We start from the raw sequence: 21722 nt of genomic DNA, 5'->3' as shown, positions 1-21722 counted from the left end.
CTAGTTTTCACACTCTCTGTGGTGTGATTGATGCCAGCTAGCTTGTGTGCGTCTGGGTTCTGACTAACGACTAATAATTATGCTGGGGTCAATATACTGGGGTCTTTTGATGAAAGGAACAATGCTAAACAAAACTGTATTGATTGAGAGTTCGATGGTTGTCAGGATGGGTAAATGAGTATTAAGATCAGACTGTAAAGTACAAAAATAAAGGGCTTGCCAGACCACTGCTGTGTTTGCTGTCATTTTATGTTTCATAAATAGAGAGAAAAGCTCTAGCTTTTTTGTGTTACTCTTCAACTGTCCTTAACTGCAGTTATGTAGGCTAACAGCCATGCCACATTTCCTAAGTGTGAATTTCCTTCCTGGAACTGCTGTCAGAGCTATTCTTTCAGCCTGGGTGTGAATTGGACGAGAGATCTGGTGTGTCACTTCGGCTGAAATGATTCAGAGCAAGGCAAATGAGCCTAATGTGAGCTAATTTGATGAATAAGAGACCAAACTGGAATAAAACGATGCATGTGCATGGCTTGCTTGAGCCAGAAGCATGCTTAAAAAAAAGGCTAGGACTGCAGTGTGTTGCTAATTGTGGTTTGTGAAGTTTAACAGTACAGCAAGCTAGTTTCCTGTTTACTTTTCCAGGTCTTGTTTCCTGTTTATTGTTACAAATAACAGACTGCAGTATTAGAGTCATTCTAATTTGAGAATTTTAGATTCGGAATGAAGACTTGAATTAAAATGTGCATGCATTAAAATACTAATTCGCACTAGCAGTTTCAAAATAAGAGTTTTATTTTGTTGAGCAGAAGCCCAGTTAAAACAAATTTGCACACCTTATTTAACTTTATTTCCTAAGCAAATGATTTGAAATTGGTGCTCAGCCTGTGTGTAGATATCACACGTGAGTATGCAATTAGTCCATCAATAGTGTCTAGAGTTAGCTGTGCGGACAAGGATGTTGTATGTAGCTCTTTACATCACTTTTGCTAATGGATCTTGTCCACAATCAGGTGAAAGCTGACCAACAGGCAGTGGACAACCCAGAACCTCTGTCAGAGGAGAACCCTGAACCCATAGAAACAGAGGATGAACTGGAAAAGGACTCCGGATCAAAGGTAAGCGAACAGCACTTTAATTCAGCTGTACCAATCGTGTAATGCTGTGTTTAACCAGCAGAGGGCGACAGATCGATTCATGTAGCCTTACTAGACGAGCTTGCGGTAGAAGAACAGCATGAAAGGACTTTGTATTTCCATGTGAAAGATGCTCTCTGTTGTTGTGTAAAACAGCAACATGCTCTGCCTCATTAGAGAGAAAATAATCATCTCTCTTCTTCCACTATTCGAATGCATATCAGTTTTGGGTGCAGCCATGTCTGGTTTTTAAAACGCTTTGTTTAAAAAATATGCAGCCCAAGCAGGAGAAACTGACCTTCAATTATTCACTTAAGAATCCAGTCTAATTTGATCATAAAATTTGTGATACATTGCAAGAATAAAATATGAATGAAATCAAACAATAAAATGTTGGATATGTTGGAAGGCGAGCTTTATGAATTTATAATTTTTTAATTATGAAATAAACAAATATTAAAATTATAGTGATGCAGATATTTATATATATGAAATGAAATAAATATTAAAATGCAGCACTTTTTTTTTTTTGCTCGTGTGATGTGAGCATGTCTTCTTCCCTGGAATCAAAAGCCAGAACATAATTATGCATAATGGAAAATGCAGTCCAGGCCGTATATCATATGAAGATGTTTATTTTTAACAAAGTAAAAGTTCCTACAGTGAGTTTCCATGGCAACACTTGTTTGCTTTCCGGCTTACAAAACCTGGATCAGAGGACGGGTGCGAATGTTCAGACCTTGACAGTTAATAATTGATGTAGTTACCTGTTGCACGTTTTGTCTTACCTTCCCCAGTGGAAAAGTCATGTGGCACAACGCCTGCTGAAGCTGTTAAATGTGGCGCCGTTTACAGTGGACAGTTTGGACACTTAGCACAGCGCACATGAAAGAAAGTGTGTGTTTGCTCTCCGTCTGGCTGACCGCAGCTCCCCTGCTCTCAGAATAATTAGCAATCACTTGCTCTCTAAAATCAGCAAACTGCTCTATTTTCCTCTCTCTCACGAGTACATTGACTGACACGTCGGTCACCCTACATCCAGCCAGATTGGCCCTCTTAAAGTGCTGGCCTCTTGTGAGCATAATTTCAAAAACAGAAAAATACACAACGTGAGCAATTTAGCTTTCAGAGAAGCAAATTGTTCGGGCTTTGACCGCATGCCTGGCCTTGTCTTATTTAAAGTGGGTGGAAACCTGTCTTTCCCCTGTGTTCTCTCCTCTAGGGTATTTATTACTTTGAATACCCCTTACATCATTTGACTTCTGTTTGCTTACTTGTTTGTTTCACACTGTATCACTTCCCAGAATTTTTTTTTTTTTTTACTGTGGTGTCCATTGTTTGACCAGAAGCCATGTTTCATTTCCTCTTGATTTTTTTTGTGAGTGTGTATTGATGTCTATAGTCTGTTTGTTGTGCTTACAACAAAATAAGGAGTCTCACACATTATCACTTGATTACGCAGCACAATGGTGGTGAAAATGCATTTAGTAGCACACACACACACACAAAAGCTTGCTGCTTTGATGCACGGACACCTATTACAGGAAGTGATATTGTGTATTGGAGATCAACAAGAGATCTAATAAAGTAGATCTAATAAAGTTTCTTTTGTATTAGAAAAAACTTACCATCTCTCTCTCTCTCTCTCTCTCTCTCTATTCATGTTTCCAGTCAGAATCGGAGCAGGAAGAGGAATCTACGGGTAGTGTAGGCTCTGCATCTGTGGCCGTAAGTGTCATTTTAAAGAGAAGTGTTAAGCTTCTCCTTTTGTAATGAATGCCAGTGCTTGTAGTAATAGAAAATGCAAAACATAATATACAATATAATGGTATACAAAATATAGTACTGCTCGATGCATGATATCTCTTGCAGTATATCTATATATGACTCCTTTCCGAAATGTAAAATAATTTTCTCCTCACAGAAAACGCCATCACCATATCAATTACTGTTCATATATTATTTTAAAAAATAAAATAAAAGAATATAAAAACTTTAGAAATACAATAGTAGTACATACCCTTTATCAAAACTGGACATTGGGATTATATTTTGTGAATTAAAATGATGTTCATCCTCTAATCGAAAACTTTACAGTGTCATTTGATCTAATTGTTGATGTGTATTTGAGTTGGGTTTGGACAATATGATAAAAATATCCTCTGAGGACGTTTCCATGATTCATGTATCATGGATCGCAATAAATGCATATGTTATTTTATTTATATATTAATATATTATTTACTACAAAAGCATTACAAAGCATTACATATACAATGCTTTTGTGCAAATTATTAATATATATATATATATATATATATATATATATATATACATTAAAAAAAGCTCCAATTTTAATGATTAATTATTTTAATTTTAACATCAAATTATTTATTTAACATTAAATGTTTTCAAGGTATCCATAATACTGCAGAAAAGTGTATTTTGGCACAAATTATCACAATGACTATGTTATCTCACCAAATCACCCTTATCTGAATTTCTTGTGTGTTATACACCATCATCAAGTCTGTTCCCATTTCGTACGGCCCTGTGCAATACACCATTTTGAAAACCTGTACAGAATCAGAACATTCGATTGACTCTTACTATAAAGTGAGTCTAGAGCCACATCTGTAACCGGATGTGTCAGTGTGACCATTACTACGTATGACGTTGTGACGTACACGTGACGTCTGATGCCGTGATGCAGCTGTGTCCTCTCTCTAAACAGCAGTATGAAGTTTCTGCACATGTCATGTTAGTGGCGATGTTTACCTGAGTGTGATCTCCTTGTGTTCGTCATTGCAGCTGGATCCTATTGAGAAAGAGTGGATCTATTCTGCAGCATGTGGCAAACTCTCACACCTCAGACAGCTGCTCAAACAGGACGCCTCACTGGCCAACAAAAAAGTAACCGGTTTTACTTTTACTGCCTTACGCTGTAGCTCAGAAATAATCTTGTACAATTTTCTAAGGTAACCATAAGATTATTAAGCCTATATCTAGGCATATTTGATTATTTTTAAGTTTACAATTTTTTATTTTTGACAGATACATTTGCCTTTTTATACAGATATCTAGAAATAGACATAAAAATCTTTTATTTTGTTTATTGTAATCTTAAAATAAGAAATTGTAGATCATTTTGAATAGACCCAAAGTACTTTGTCATTACTACGATGTCATTAACAAATCAAACCCAAGAAAATTCCTGATAATGTTTTTCTTTGTATGTTTTTTTGTTTGTTTGTTTGTATGTTCAAACCAAACCAGGATTTTACCTCAGTAAGTTCCTGCTCTTCTAATCATTCGGTTTCTTGTTATAACTTTGTTTAGATTTTGTAGGTTTGCTAATAATATCTTTCTTTTCTTTTTTTCTCCCCGGTTGGTGACTAAAACCTTTAGGGGGTGAGTAACAGCAAATTGCATTTTATCTTCATTCTCACTGGCTGATGAATGCAAAATGATCTATGGGCTGTAATTCATCCCTGACCTCTGGTGATGTCTCTTCCCGGTAACTTTGTGATACTACACAGTTTCTTCAAGTGCAGAGTGAAGGAACGCAAAGGGAGGGGGGGGGTCTGTTCCAGGCTTACATTTCAAAGGCCTACTATCAAAAGGATTATGAAAGATGGCTTTTTAGCTCCTGTGCCCTCAAAACAAGCTCAAATCCTTTTATTTGTCTCATCTCCCTCCCTTCCATGTGCGCTTAAGAGCTTTGCCCTAGTGTTTGTTGTCCCTCCCTGGCCTGGAGTTCTCACAGTGTCCTGGCTTGGACCACCTTCTAAGAGCCACTAAGCCTCTCCCTTCCCCACCCGGACAAGATACAACAGCAAGCATTGAAGTACAGGGGAGATTAGGTGCCACCTCAAAGACTTCAACCACTTAAAGATAATCTGAAAGCGCAGGCTAGGATTAATTGGGGAACAATGGTGAATCTGACCTCGGGTGGCTTTGATGCCCTCCCTCCCTTCCAATGCCTGCCAGCCTGTAGTTGCATGCCAAGCTGGTCAAGTCACGCAGGACAATCCAGCACTTTTATTAAGTTGGCAAAGTGCCGGCTTGATTTCAAAATTTCCTGTTTGTCATTAAGTGTTGCTACTTAAGTGACTGTTGAGGTTTTATATCAGAGCTTAGCCACTGCTTGACAGGGATGCTCATTTCTTCCCCTGAGCGATTGTTTCTTCTTCTTCGGCTTTGGCTTAACTCCTTGATGCTCCTCGAAGTGGTTAAGCATCGCCTTGAGCAAAGTGCTAAAGAACGCACTGTAGCAGCAGTGGCAGGTAACCTGACACAAGCGTTATCTGCGTTTTCCTTTCACATGTTTGAAGCTCCATGTCGGGAAAGGGGGGTTGGAATTCCAGCTGCACCTCTCGCAGGGTGACCCGAAAAATAAACGGCCGCCATCCCAGATGCAGCGTAAACATTCCTCGCCTTTGAGCATTGCAAGCTGGACCTGTCTGTCAATGGATAGTGCAAGATAACGTGTGAATGAAAAGCCACCTGTATCCATCCCTTAACCCCTCCTTTTATCTCTCTCTCTCTCTCTGTCATCCCTTCATGTCGTGTATACCATGGCCCCTCCCTGTTGTCCTGGACCGACTCTTCCTTCCTCCAGTTTGTAAGTATATCATTTTCCCATCTCCTCCCTTTTAAAAGATGTCGTGAATATGTGTGGCAGTGCATCCCTTTGTGCCTCTTGTTAATAGTCCCCCTAGAACAGGACATGGATGTTGTATTTTACTCGGTGTGGCCAAAGGGGCACCCCACAGGGTCTAGACAGGAAGTTGAGAAATAAGGACAGGAGACGCCACATCCTGTTGGCCATCGTCCGTCACGCCGCGCCCCCAGAGAACTGTCGGCCTGTCGCTCAAACGGCGAGATGACCAATCCGTCTCGAGAGTGTGACAGCGAGGACAATGGGTCCGTAGATAGAAGAGCCAGACTCCATTTATCACAATCTGTCTCAAGGGCCGAGCTTAGAGGAGGGGCTGAGGGTCGTCCCACTGCAGCAGGACATATACAGTGGGATAGATGAGAAAAAACAGTAACAACAGCTGTTTTGGCAATTTCCACAAGCTCTTAATGTAGCAGAATTCCACTAGCAAATGATTTAGAACGACAGAAATAAGCGATAGAAAAGGAAAAAACATGTTATTAGCAGATCATGTTAATACACATACAAAAGAGTTTCATTCTATTCTTTTTTACTATAATTCAGCGATTCACCCAAATTATTTACTTCCTTTAACAATTTATGGACTAGAACATAACAGTTCTTACGATCACTTTTTGAAGATGAATATAGATAAATATAGCAGGTACAAACCTGGCTAACCATTGAACAAATGAAAGCATGAGTATACATGTGATTATTGTGCAGCTGTCTGCTTTCTAGTTTGTGCTATTTTAGCCTGAGTGTTTTGTTCAACATCAGATTTGTCCATGTAGAATCCATCATCTCTGTTCTCTGTGCTTGTCCATTATTGTAGCTTCAGCTTGTGTTTGTGTGTGTGTGGTGGCCCTGTGTCTTCTTGATGGGCTTGTCAGTGGGCTGATGCCTGGGTGGGTCCTCCATCACAGGGTCATACCAACATCATCAATCTTACGCTGGGTGACAGGCCCCAGCTTCCCCCGCAGTGGGCACACTGGTTTGTTGTTTTGTAATTAGGCTGCCATTAGATGGCAGGAACCCGTCCTCTCCGTGCACAGCTGGGCCCCTCCTCCAGTGACCAATGGAAGCCCATGGCTGTGTCTGTTTCTGGCATTGTGGGAGTCGTGGAGCGTGGAGCAGCCAGGAAAAGCAAACTGAGCATAGCTCTCGTATTAAAGCTCGGGTCATGTTGCCTAGGGATTGTGTGATTCCCAGAAAGCCTTGTTAGGGATTAGACCTGTGATCTTAACTAAAGAAGGAATCAACGAGCCACTTAGTTTAACTAATCTTGTATCACATTACTGTTGAACTTCCAAACCAGATATTTATTAATCTTTTAATTTTGTGATTGTCAACGAAATCACAATTTATTAATTAAAAAAAATGGTTTATAACAAATCAGTCATTTTAATATGTAATATGTACATTTTAATGCATTGTTTATAATTCTATATACCAACTCATACACAGGGACATAATAGAGTTCAATAATATAAAAGAGTCACAAAAAAAAAAATATATATATATATATATATATTATTTAACAAGAAAAGTTATGTAGAATCTTTCTGTAAGGAGGCATTTATTGCACGTATATTGAAGAAGTCTCCAGTGCCTATGTTTTGTAATAATGAGAAAACACTTCGTGATTTCTCAGTAAAAAGCTTGAACAGTAAGAGACAGAATGACAGTCCTATAGCGTGAGAACAGGAACTAGGTGGTTTCATGGACATTCCACAATGAAAAAAAAAACTAAACAGATGATAAATATGACGTGTCATTCTTAGACAAATAAAAAAAGTTGTAATTATTGACAACATGCTGTTCTAGGAACATAGTTACGAGAAAATCAGTTCATTCTGGGCTGCATTACAGTTTTATTGTTTTATTCTTTACATGAGCTAACCACATCCTTCGGAAAAAAGATGCACATTAAGTGTACTGTACTTCTATTTTACATTATATTTACAATTATAAAGCAGAAACTTTTCATGAATGTGCTACAACAGATCAGCCATGACATTAAAACTACCTGCCTAATATTGTGTAGGTCCACAAGACTGAAGTATCTGGCACTCAAGATGTTAGCATAAGATCCTTTAATTCTTGTAAGTTGTGTGTTGTTTGTCTAGTACATTCAACAAATACTTGATTGGATAGAGATCTGTGGAATTTGGAGATGAACTCTTTGTCATGTTCCTCAAACCATCTGAGGACACCATTCCATTAGGGAATACCCTTGCCATGAAGAGGTCTACTTGGTATGCAACAATATTTAAGTTGGTGCTAAATGTCAAATGTACGATGCCAGGACCCATGGTTTCCCGGCAGAACATTGTCCAGAGCATCACACTTCCTCCACCTGCTTCCCATAGTGCACCCTAATATCATGTCTTTCCCAGGTAAGTGTCTCAAATACGATGTAAAAGAGTAATTTATCAGACCAGACCATCTTCTTCCACTGCTCCATGGTTCAGTTCTGATGCCCACGTGCCCATTGTAGGTGCTTTCAGTAGTGGATATGGATCAGCATGGACACTCTGCAGCTATGCAGTCCCATACACAGTAAGCTGTGATAGACTGTGTGTTCTGACACTTTGCTATCATAGCCAGCATTAACCTTTAAAACAATGTGGGCTACAGACGCTCTTCTGTGGAATCAGACTAGATGAACCTCTGGTGAATTGTGGTAGGTACTAACCAGTGCATACCAGGAACCCCCCCCCCAACAAAAAATGCTGTTCTGGACATGCATATAGCCATCACAATTCAGCCAGAGTCACTCAGATCTGTACTCTTGCGAATTTTTCCTGCTTATAACACATCAGCGTTAAGAATGATCGTTCACTTGCTGCCTGATATATCCCATCCCATGACCGCTGCTATCAATAATCCATTTTATTCACATCACCTGTCAGTGGTTTTAATGTTATGGCTGATCTTTGTTTATTCTTTATTATGTACAAAATTTAATAAAAATGTATATTCACTGTAATCGAATAGGTTAAAAATTAGACCAGTCATGTTTCTTTTATGAGACCGTTTTCAGGTGAGAAATACAAACTCTATTCAGTAAATGGTACATATTTAATGTACCATTGTGATACCAATGTACCAATGTAATATTCATACTTAATATTACTGTTAATGGTGGGGTTATATTTGTCAAGAAATTTGTGCTTCAATAAATCAATATACTTTACATTTCTAAATATATAAATCTTTATATTTGTATCTACACAGTGAATTATTTTGAGAGTCTTTTGTTTTAAAGTCACTTTCTAAAGCAGCTCCTGAAATCCCTAATGCACTGCAATATGTAGGATCCAGATTGATGTATGCTTGCATGTACACAATTCTTTCAATCTCTGCCATTTGCCTGTCATGTTTCCTGATACACTATATTGCCAAAAGTATTCGCTCACCTGCCTTGACTCGCATATGAACTTAAGTGACATCCCATTCCTAATCCATAGGGTTCAATATGACGTCGGTCCACCCTTTGCAGCTATAACAGCTTCAACTCTTCTGGGAAGGCTGTCCACAAGGTTTAGGAGTGTGTTTATGGGAATTTTTGACCATTCTTCCAGAAGCGCATTTGTGAGGTCACACACTGATGTTGGACGAGAAGGCCTGGCTCTCAGTCTCCACTCTAATTCATCCCAAAGGTGTTCTATCGGGTTGAGGTCAGGACTCTGTGCAGGCCAGTCAAGTTCATCCACACCAGACTCTGTCATCCATGTCTTTATGGACCTTGCTTTGTGCACTGGTGCACAGTCATGTTGGAAGAGGAAGGGGCCAGCTCCAAACTGTTCCCACAAAGCTGGGAGCATGGAATTGTCCAAAATGTCTCGGTATGCTGAAGCATTCAGAGTTCCTTTCACTGGAACTAAGGGGCCAAGCCCAGCTCCTGAAAAACAACCCCACACCATAATCCCCCCTCCACTAAACTGTACACTTGGCACAATGCAGTCAGACAAGTACCGTTCTCCTGGCAACCGCCAAACCCAGACTCGTCCATCAGATTGCCAGATGGAGAAGCGCGATTCGTCACTCCAGAGAACGCGTCTCCACTGCTCTAGAGTCCAGTGGCGGCGTGCTTTACACCACTGCATCCGACGCTTTGCATTGCACTTGGTGATGTATGGCTTGGATGCAGCTGCTCGGCCATGGAAACCCATTCCATGAAGCTCTCTGCGCACTGTTCTTGAGCTAATCTGAAGGCCACATGAAGTTTGGAGCTCTGTAGCGATTGACTCTGCAGAAAGTTGGCGACCTCTTCGCACTATGCGCCTCAGCATCCGCTGACCCCGCTCCGTCAGTTTACATGGCCTACTACTTCGTGGCTGAGTTGCTGTCGTTCCCAAACACTTCCACATTCTTATAATACATGAAACGAAATGAAATGAAATGAAATGAAACAGCCTTTATTTGTCACATGTACATTACAGCACAGTGAAATTCTTTCTTCGCATATCCCATCCTTGGAGGTTGCGGTCAGAGCGCAGGGTCAGCCATGATACGGCGCCTCTGGAGCAGAGAGGGTTAAGGGTTAATACAGCTGACAGTTGACTGTGGAATATTTAGGAGTGAGGAAATTTCACGACTGGATTTGTTGCACAGGTGGCATCCTATCACAGTTCCACGCTGGAATTCACTGAGCTCCTGAGAGCGACCCATTCTTTCACAAATGTTTGTAAAAACAGTCTGCATGCCTAGGTGCTTGATTTTATACACCTGTGGCCATGGAAGTGATTGGAACACCTGATTCTGATTATTTGGATGGGTGAGCGAATACTTTTGGCAATATATTGTGTATATCATAAGTCTTAATTATTGGCCATTTGATTCTTCTTTTTGATTAATAGAAAGTATGGCCTAATTACACGGATTCTAAATGACTAGTTCTCAGAGTAAAGCATTGCTGCACTGGTGGAAATCACAACCCATCATTTTAAAAAGTATTATATCTATTACTGAGTTCTTGCTTGATTGCTCACTTGGCTTGAATGTGTTTATTGTAAACCTTAATATTGTAAAGCTTAATATAAAGTCAACTGGAATGTAATAATAATAATAATAATAATAATAATAATAATAATAAGGAGTAAAAAAATCTCTCTGGCTCTAATAAATGGACAATAGTATTGTGTAGCTTTAAATAAAGTTTATAAACTCTTTGCTGCAGGAATTATTATAGTTAATTATTATGATAATTATAAATTATTAATATTATTATACTTATTATTAATATAATTTATAATAACAGTAATAATAATAATAATAATAATAATAATAATAGAGTTAATTCTAAAGTTACAAAGGGTACAAAGGCTCTACAGCTTTTATATGATTAGAAATTGATTATTTACTTTCAGCCACATACAGTATGTAGATGTATTTTTTATTACAAGTTTGTAATATTATTTGTTATTTGTCCTAGAAATCTACAATAATGCTGTAACATTGTATCATGTCTGTATATACAGTACTGCAGATGTGATATATTAAACTGAGGGCTGTCTGTGTTTCTCAGACCGCTCTGCACTGGGCTGCTAAACACGGAAAAGAGGACATGGCTGTTGTGATGGCTGACGCAGGGGCCGACGTCAACACCAAAGCTGTAAGTCCCACACAGTAGAAAGTTTCCCATAGTCCAATGTGTAACCTTGTTTATTTGTCCTTTTTAAAACACACTTTTGGTAGTATCATTTATTATCCTGACGCTTCATTAATTAAACAACAAATATGATTTTCCGTCTTTTTTGCAGCATGTAAGTAACTGCCCCGGTTTGCCCTCTGTTTGTACGGGAAATTGGTAAGGTACAGTGACGCCATTCTCGCATGCCTGCCTATTTTCCAAGCTTCTGACATAACTTCTCTCAAAGGGAACGCACCAAACCCAGCTGTACAAATGAACGCAGTCTCTGCTTCACAGCGCATGTTCATAAATCAAACTGTGTCATGTTAATCACTTCCCCTAAACAATGTCCTCATGTATTCCAATAGCTGGGCCCTGAGAGGAGCAATTGCACTGAATTACCAGGCAATTATCATGCTGTCATTAGGGTCTGTTGCTGTAACCTTACCTAATTTGTGTCCTCTCACCCTCTCGTTTTTTTTTTCCCTCCATCTCTCTGTCTTTTTCTCCTTTCCTGATTCTTCACTGATTTCTGCGTGTTGGATGGATTCGCCGCTTGGGATGCTCCAGGGTGTAAGAGTTTGTTGTTTTTAATTTTGTTAGTTCTTTCTTATAAAGATTTCAAATGACACTAAAAACCTTTCTGGTTACAGGGATACACACCTTTACACATCGCTGCACTACACAGCCATATGCATATATTTAATCTACTCATCCAGACATACGGTAAGCCTCTGTTCACAGAATTACAGTTATGTTTTTATGGACTTGTGATTGAATACGCTGTGATATTTTAACATTAACATATTTAAAGGAATGCTTTTTGTTTTTTTCAGGCTAATCCCTATCCACCACATGTGTAGAGTATTTGTGATTATCACAGACATGTTTATTGACATATTTCCTGTAGTGAGAATAGAAATTTACTTGAAACTCTCTCTTTAAAAGGAAGAAAAAGCTTTCAAAAATCTGGCAGCAACTGAGGCCATGTTTACTTTGATCAACATTAAGACAATCACTTCCCTCTACAAAAGTAAATGAATTATGTAAGGACTAAATCACGATCAAGGAAAATAATTAGCAACAGGATGTTGTGATGTGATCTCAAGCAAAGCTGATGATTTTCTAGTAACTCAGGTCCAAAATGTTTTATTCCTCTTATGCTACAGCAGTGACTACAGTTTTTTTTTTAAGTGTAAAGTAATGACATCTAATACTGTATCTCATATTGCAAGACGACTGCGAAACAAGTTAGAGTTTAGAATATCGGTCTTGCTCTTTTTTTCACTCCTATGAAAATACAGTATGTCATTCTACAGAGATCCTCAGCGCTTAGACTTTCTCAAATCGAGAAACCTCTCACTGTCCAGCACTCACACTAGAGTGTGGAGTATACTTTTTAAATTCTGTTTTTTTTATTATAATACATTTTATTTTTATTTGTATTGTTAATATTATTAAAACAAACCTATGACTGAGTAATGAGTTGCTGTAATAGAAATAATTACTATGGTGTAAACATCGAATTTTTCTCATACCTTTATTGATGATTTCTTTTATTTGTTTACAGTAATGTTTCCCACAATTCAATAGTTTCAGTAGTTGACTTTTATGTCTATTTTTCTTTAAACTGTTTGTTTGTGGTAATTTTTCATATACTATCATAAAAAAAAGAAAGAAAGAAATGCTACTTCTACTACTGCTGGTATTCCTAATAATAATCTGTTATACTGGTGCTCTGTGTTGTCTATCAGGTGCTAAGGAAAACGTGCGAGACTACAGCGGCCACTTAGCATCCCATTACCTGAATATACAGAAAGCAGAGCAGAGCAGTGATCTGAGTGAGTAATCACAGCCATACCGGATTTCTCAGTGTTTTTTATGTATTTATAGGGCTGGGTCACTCACTGATTGAACATTGTTGTATGGAGTGGGATGCTTCTGGACCACAGATGATACCGATTGTGTTTCATGCTCATCATAATGGATTGAAGTCAGTTTCAGTACACATTTAACACACTTGATGAATTCTGGTTTCTGGTTGGTCGATTATTATCTGGAGGTGTCGATTATTTTTGTATTTTTGTACACAGGAAAGTCTTTCAGGACCGAGGGCTTTGAGGTTTCTCTGTAACCTGACAAGGTTGTGTAATTAACTTAGAGAATAAAAATCGAAGGTGAAGGAAGGACTATACAGCTGACTAAATTGTTTTGCAAGTTACTCTAAATGTAGCCATAAATGCATAAATAGTAGGACTTGTCGTGAATGAACATTTTAGGATTTCTAGAATTTCTAGTGCACCATGTCAGGTTTTAGTTCTGGATAAAGTCATTCGCTATAAAAATACAAGCCCACTGAAGCCTTTCAGGATTACGGTGGGGTGTTACTGGTGAGACCCTTTCAAGTAACATATGAGTAATATATAGTTCAGGTTTTGAGTTGTTTTCTTTCCTGTTCTGAAGATGCCGGATACCACAGCCCAGCGCAGGTGACCGAGCACCGCAACAGGAAGTTAACTTCACTTTTTCACTCACGGAAGAAATGGGGTTCTGCAGAAGATCTGGCGCCCGTCCCGGAGGAGAGGAGCGTCCCACATCAGCTCATCGTCCCTGCGTTTAGAACCAGGAAGTTCTCTCGCTGAACTCTCGTCACCGTTATACAGCAACACAAACAGCACAGAAGTACAATTTGTTCCCTTGTGGTATTTGTTCTTTACACACAAATACTCTACATTTCTTATTCAGTAGCTATGCTTTAATATTACGCGATTAATGTTTTATTTATGGCTTTGTATTAGAGGTTTTACACTCTAAAAATGCCCTGTTTTCCCCTTGTTTTCATTCTTGTATCTTTTTTTTTTTATTTGACTTCACGTGATATGAGGGTCAAGGTTATACGGGCTGATGAGAATATAATCTGTTTTATTTTTTTATTTTGTTAATGATAAATATATACTGATGTTCTCATGCTGCTACTTGTTTTCTAAGGCCTACAGAACCACATTGTTATTTTTAAGCTTCACATAACCTTTTAAAATGTATTTTATTTTTTCTTCCATATATCAGTTTATTTGCTATTACTAGTAAATGAAAAGTATTACACCAGTAACGTCTGGTTTAAGGTGACTCTAATTTGTGTGCAAATTTTTTTTTTTTTTTTTTTTGTGACTGTGTGATTAGAATATCACCAAAATGACAACGACTTAATCTGTGCCTTATGCTATAAGTGTAAAATGAGTTTGCTTATTTTTTGATGTGTTTAAAAATGTTGTAATGGATATTTTTCCAATTGACTTGAACAAAAAAATCTTCTTCTTTTTTAACTCCTGTGTGCTTTGGGTGTTTTGTCTACGTTGTCTCACATTTATTCTGATTATCTAAGGGTCACTGTTGCCAGGTTCTCCACAAAACTAATTCTGGAATAAAAATGAATAAACCCCTGCAAAATAATAGTTAAACAAAGCTGTTAAAGAAAGCCAAAAGAAATATGATAAACATTTAAGAAATATCGGTTAAGGAATTTCTACTCAGAGAGAATTATAGGTATCATGGGTAAATTTGGGCTTTAGGTACTGGCTTTTTGTTCCCAATCAGCTCCTGAACACTTATAATAATAAATGCCATTCTCCGTCTTTTCATCCCACTCATGCATGATCCTAACAAGATTACACCCTATCAGATCTCCCATTTTGGTCCCTGCGCGGCTTCCCACCTTCCCTTCAGCTAATCGGCGAGACAGAAAAGACCAACCTCTTTTTTTCCCTCCTTTCTTTTCACCCTGCCTTTGATTCACCTCAATCGCTCGGCTTTGAGCTCCCCAGATGGAGTAAATATGGGCCCTGTTGGCCCTCCATAAGGCTTGAGCCCTTAATTCCAGCTTAGCCGCTAAAAAGGGCAGCACTTGCTTTTGCGGCTCGGAGGTATCAGAGGGCTGAGAGGGTGGACATGCGAGTGGTTTGGGGGCCTTGTCTTCTGACGGGGGTGTTGGGAGGATAAGAAGGACTTGCTGTAATAGATACTTATCTGACTGCCCTGCAGCCCTCAAACAAAATCGCCCCTCTGAAGAGATTAGGACCCAGGGAGGGCACATTAGCTCTAATCCTGTGCTTTGAGGGGCCTAGAACACCCCCCTCAAGCCTTTTACACCCCAACTCCTTCTGTTGTGGCTTGTATCTGGTCTGTGTGTAAGGGGATCCTGCGGCTGCACACGAGGGGGGTCAGGGTGTATGTGTATGTGTGTATGTGCTCGTAGGAAAGGTGTAGGTTGGGGGAGAGAAGAAGGGGTGCATGTGGGTGCTGTTTCAATGGCGAGGCTGCTTGTAGTGAAAAGCACAGAGAGCTCTACACTGCTGTGTGTAACTGACTCCTGGCTCTCTGAAGAGATTAGGCTCTACATTGTTGGTTCGGTTGCTCATTTCCATCTGAGGGCTGCTCCCTACCGCTGCACTCCTGGCCTGCTATTGTGCTGGGGAAGAGGGGGGGTGAAACCGAGGGCCCGAGGCCTCCAGCTTCCTTGTAGCCTTTGTTTTACAAATGGCCCGAAATGTAGATGTCACATCACAGATGCTTTACAAGCACCCCAGGTATTGATTGTGAGCGCTAGGTGGGAGAAAACGGCTGCATAAAAGTACATTTGCTAATCTCAAAACGCAAGATACTTGCAAGTCACTCTTCAATGTCACAGACACTGTGCTACGCTGTATAGCTTAAGAGGTTATACAACACCTTTTTACTGTAATGCATAAATGATCGAACAGTGATGTAATACAGTCTGAATAATTTTTGTAATTATGATAATTGTAGAAATAAATGGTAGCTTAAGGTAGGTTCGTTTTATAAAACACTTGATTCGGATTGACTTGTGTTATTTTGACAGCTGCATATAAATTCCTTTGTGACACACCAAATATACAGTATTTGTTTCTTATACATTGCCTAAACTCAGTATATAATTGATTTTGCTATATTCTATGTAACGCATCAAAAATTGTCATCCACAGAAGTGCCAGGTTTGAGTCTCGGTGGTGTCATCTTGTCACTGGGAGAAAAAAAAAGAAATGATGTTTATTAGGTTAACTCGCACGGTGACACTTCAGGACACGTAGCTGTCTCTTGTAAGGGTGTGAAAAGACACACTTCATCCTGTCAGAGTGGATTTCTGTCATGTGACAGAAGGAGATCAATGGAGTAACAAATGATATGTGACCAAATTAGGAGAAAAATTGATTGAACGTCTTACTTTATTACAACTTGTACAATTGAGGTTGTATAGAAAGATACAAAGGGTAAATTTAGACTAAGGGTCAAGGAAGGGTCCATACCTTTTTTCAGAATTACGGTTACATACAAACTGAAAAAAATTTATTTGTGGAGAATATTTCATCTATGTATGATTCAGTCTATTCCTTCTGAGAGGGGACACAGTGACTTACTGGTTAGCATGCTTACCTCACACCTCTAGGGTTAAGGATTTGATTCCTGCCTCCACCCTGTGTGCATTTAGGTAAGACATGTTTCCTCCCTGTACTGTGGGTATTTCCACCAGGTACTCAGGTTTCCTCCCCCAGTCCAAAGACATGTGCTGTAGTTTGATTGGAATCTCTAAATTTGTCCATAGTGTGTGTGTGTGTGATTGTGCCCTGAGCTGGATTAGCACCCCATCTAACGTGACCCCTTGTACCCCGGGGTCCCCTGGGATAGGTTCCAGGTTTTTTGTGACCCTGTGTTAGATAAGCAGTAACGAAAATAAATGGATATCACATCTTGATAAAAATCTCTTGTTTATGTTCAGTGATAAATCATGAACATTTCACATGTGATAAGTTTTTCCACATGTCACAAAATGTGAAATGTGTTCTAATCAATTCTACAGGTAAAAAATTTGTCAATCATATAATATTCAGTGTCTAAAAATGTGAAAATTGTGATTATTCACATAAGATGTTCATGAGACTTTTCATTAAAGGTATGGAGGCGTGTCATAGGTTGTACTTTTCTACCCAGACTATAATTCCTCCCTTTTTGGATCATCAGCCATCCTTTTTGGAAGTCATCAGTATTAATGCTTGCACATGGACCACCAGGCGAAGCCAGTATGACTGACAATTAGATCAAATGCATCAAAAAATAGTACATTTATTTTCAAATAAAGAGAATTTGACTTGGCAAATCAGTGTGACATCATCTGACACATAAAAACACATATATTGTCCAACACATATAACATGGTGTGGTCTAAAGCGTCATAGTGTGACTAGGTGGTAAAAGTATTAGCACACTACACATACTGTAAGAATTTATAATAATAAACACAGAGCAGGCATATGAAGTGCGAAATAAACGTCTTAAGTGAGGTAATAAGGCACATTATGCGATCCAGGCCTGAGGACGCAGCCTGATCTCGTACACACACAAACACACACACACGCATACACACACCACCAGGGACTTCACATGAGCCAGGCCTGCAGTGTTTGTCACAGGCTAACGAATGCCACCTGTCACTCACCCCACGCAGGGGCCGTCAATCAAATCACACCCAGGAGAGAGAGCGGGGGGCAGGACCTGCTCGATCCTCTAACAAAGCCATCCTCCCATTGGTGGTTCGCTTACAGTGCCACTACTCTGTTAGAGGGAGTGATGGAGTAGGGCTGATAAGGGAAATGACAAAAGATGGGCTGGAGGTGGAGGGGGAGAATTGATAGCAAAGAGGTGGGACAGCATTGATAACATTCACGCTATGCTAACAGCCCTCCATTTGGGACTGAGGCCTCGGTAAATCCTGTTAGTGCTCCCAGTGGAGGCTCAGGAGGGGCCCCGAGGAGAAAAACAGTGGTTTTTAGATTTTAGAGTTTTATCTATTTGATTAGATTCTTAATCTGAAATTTCTTTCCACTAACTAGCATGGGAAATTAAGAGGAAACTGTATACCAGTGTGACAGTGTTGCATGATAACTAAATAGTCTTAGAAACATTGGTCTAGATAATAAGCATACAAAAAGATATTTGTTAGTGCCTAAGACCACTTGATATGTGTTAGAAAGCTCAAAATGTATCTAAAAAATTCTAAAAAATTTCTTTATTATCCTAGTTGGCTGAATATGCTTTATTATTATTATTATTATTATTATTATTATTATTATTATTATTATATCAAGGCTTTCCCAATGTTGTACATTACTTAAATATTTTCGCTATATTTTATATTACTTTTTGCATATGATAGATAGATAGATAGATAGATAGATAGATAGATAGATAGATAGATAGATAGATAGATAGATAGATAGATAGATAGATAGATAGATAGATAGATAGATAGATAGATAGATGAATAAAGTCTATCTATCTATCATGTGCAAAAAGTAGCTTATTTAGTAGTATATTTTTTCCCATGACACTGCATCTTATTTTCTACTGGCTACATTACACAGAGCTTATTTCTTGGCTGTATATATGGGTCTGGTTTTTAAGAAAAAATGATAATGGCTCCTCCAGATGTTTGAGTATACATCTCCTTAGTTGGAACTGTCATCTAATAAATCTCATACTGCATATTCACAGGATTCCGTCATTAAAATGTGAGAGTTTTTCACAGGATTACGTATTTCCTCGACAGCAATCAGGAACTTGCCCGGAAAGAAAAACTAACGTGGCGAAGGTGTTAAGTGTTAAATGCTTTCTGTGGATTCCCTTCAAGCTTTTGTTAACGGATCTTATTCAGTCCAGACTATAGTCTATCCTAATGACATGCTCAGGCCTTTTGTTATCTCAGTGGTATGCAGGGGCCACTAAATGAAGTCACACCTTTTGGCCACTGTCATTATCAGCTCATTAGGCCATACATACTGTGGTCTGTTCTTCTTAATCTGACCTGGCAAGGTCATTCTTTTTCCAGCAGACTATTTTGAATAGGACTACAAATGGCAGACTTAATCAAATTGTGGATTTTATCAAAGGCAGAAGGTTTAACGAGGTTTACATACAGCTTTGTTATTAGTTTTAATCAGCTCCATGATAATTTGATGTTTCTTTGATAATTGTTGCACGACAGAAAATTTAGCATTAAAATATAATATGGAGATTTTGTCTGGGTTTGGGATTGGGCTGGATGTCAGGGGTATCTAGAACTCTTAATCTCTCTCCATTACATTTCACATGCCATTGTTACCAGTGCACAGCTTTTTTCTTTTCTACTCTCTTTGCAAACGAGTAACATCCTTTAGGCAAACGGTGTTAACTTGACCTGCTGGAGCATGTGTAACACCTGCATTGTGTGCAATCAGAGTAAGGAGGAAGGAAAGAAAACAGAGGCATGTGTGATGGACACAATGGCTGTTGCCCTGAGCTGTTTGTAAGCATAATCCCTGATCTTTGCTCAATGTTCAGGCCATTGTACACACTTTTGTACACAAATTTGCTCTTCAACATCTTTAATCTCACTTTCTGTGTTTTTAAACCCAATTTTTTTTTTATAGTCAATTATAGTAAAGCTTTACACTGAGTAAAATATCATCAGATTTATTTTGGATTTTTAAAAAATGTTTATATTAACAAAAAGAAGGAAATCATGTATATAATCAACAGATCAAATTAGAATCTGGATATTTCTTTACAGAGCATATACTAGTATGACTTTACTACAGCTAATAATAAAAGCTTTTTGTTTATTCTAAATTGTAGAGCAGATAGAAAGCTATATTGGATTATAACGTATATAATTCAGAGCTAGACATTTCCTGAGCATGCAAGCTTCGCTGGAGATCTGTTTTTGCTCATGCACTACTTTCTGAATGCAGAGTTGCTCAGTGAAATGTGCATGTGAAATGTGAACCAGTATATTTGGGCTTGTTTGCTGTGCTTTTCTCCGCAGGGGAGTGAAGCAGCGCCATTGGCATGGATGTTTAGGAATTCTAATCTTATCTGCGCCGCTTGAACAATGCGGCATTAGCATCTGTTCTGCTGTCATTATCATATACATTAGTCAACACCTGTTTCACTTAGACCGATTTAATTACAACAACCGAAACGGTGCGCTTTGAACGAAAACGACGCCTCATCCCATCAAAAGCATCTAAAGTAGAACAGTTTTCTCATATTGAGCCAAAAAACATGCCATTACTGCTCTACGTTATTAACACACACACACACACACACACACATTTCTATCAATATATCCTCTACATATATCACCCCAGTATCCTCTCTCTTTAGGTAAAAGACTACTAAGATGTATTTTACCTTGTCGCTCTTCAAAAAGTACACCTTTTGTACGTTTACCTACAAATAAAATGTGCATACATTTAAAAATATAATCAAGACAACAACAAACAAACAAACTAGGCTAATCAGAGTCCATTTATTCTCCTGAAAGGGTGAAAGGAGGTCAATCATATATCCTAATGTCCGGACAAAAATCCATAAATAGTGAATGAAACAAAAATAAATACATGTTGTAAATAGAAAATTGAATGCAGGCTACAAATGATGTAAGCATTTGTACCGACAAATAGGTATATTATTCATGAATAGAAGCTGAATTGTCTGATTTAGATTATTTAAAATATATATATGAAAATAACATGGCAGTAGCTTGCGTACTTTGGGGACATAGGCAAAAAAAAAAAAAAAACAGGTTTCAAAGAATAATCTAGCATAAATATATCTGTGTAATTTTAACGTTAATTATCGCCATGTTTAGACACGTTTATTACCCGCTGTTAAAGCATCAACTTTAGGACTCAGGTTTACTGCCAGCTTGTTCCAAGGTGTCAGACGCGCCATGACACGGTGTTGTTAATCAAATTCCCATTAATCTCCAGTGTTGTCTCGCATAGACCTGCTCAGACACAGAGATGAAACAACCTCAGCATGAACCAGAAAGAAAAGTTGATTCTAAGTTAATGTGCGAAATTTACTGCGAGTTCCGATACTTCAGAGTCTCAAAAATTTCCCGTGCAGTTATTTTTATGTTTTGCTTTTTTTTTGGTGCTTGTTATGTACCTCTGGTTGTTGTTGCTTTTAATAGCAATAGTTGATCATATATTTAATGCTATATTACATTATATCTATATTATAACTACATTATATAATGATTTAGTAAAAAAAATACTCAGCAATATTTCGTTGCGTTTAGCCCTAAATACGTCGTGCACACTGGAGGGTACAATATGCATGTTTTTAATATTTAGATTCAGATTTGTAATGCATTATCATCATCATCATTATCATCAACATCATCATCTTCTAAAGGGTATCCTTTAAGAGAGCCTTATCTCCAATAATGTGAATT

General features: G+C 38.5%; 1 protein-coding gene across 1 annotated transcript in view; it reads left to right on the top strand.

The window, feature by feature from the left end:
* Nucleotides 1-14754, top strand: part of LOC131365810 (ankyrin repeat domain-containing protein SOWAHB) — a 37938-nt gene extending 23184 nt beyond the window's left edge. The window contains 8 exon segments of the mRNA XM_058409680.1: nucleotides 1011-1115; nucleotides 2805-2861; nucleotides 3945-4046; nucleotides 10378-10404; nucleotides 11327-11413; nucleotides 12085-12157; nucleotides 13186-13272; nucleotides 13895-14754. Of these exon segments, the coding sequence (XP_058265663.1) occupies nucleotides 1011-1115; nucleotides 2805-2861; nucleotides 3945-4046; nucleotides 10378-10404; nucleotides 11327-11413; nucleotides 12085-12157; nucleotides 13186-13272; nucleotides 13895-14073 (717 nt within the window). The 3' untranslated portion in view covers nucleotides 14074-14754.
* Nucleotides 14755-21722: the final 6968 nt, after the last annotated feature.

The sequence above is a fragment of the Hemibagrus wyckioides genome, linkage group LG15 (assembly GCF_019097595.1).
Source record: "Hemibagrus wyckioides isolate EC202008001 linkage group LG15, SWU_Hwy_1.0, whole genome shotgun sequence".
NCBI lineage: Eukaryota > Metazoa > Chordata > Actinopteri > Siluriformes > Bagridae > Hemibagrus > Hemibagrus wyckioides.
The sequence above is the reverse complement of the archived record's forward strand: the minus strand, read 5'-3'. Positions and strand labels throughout refer to the sequence as shown.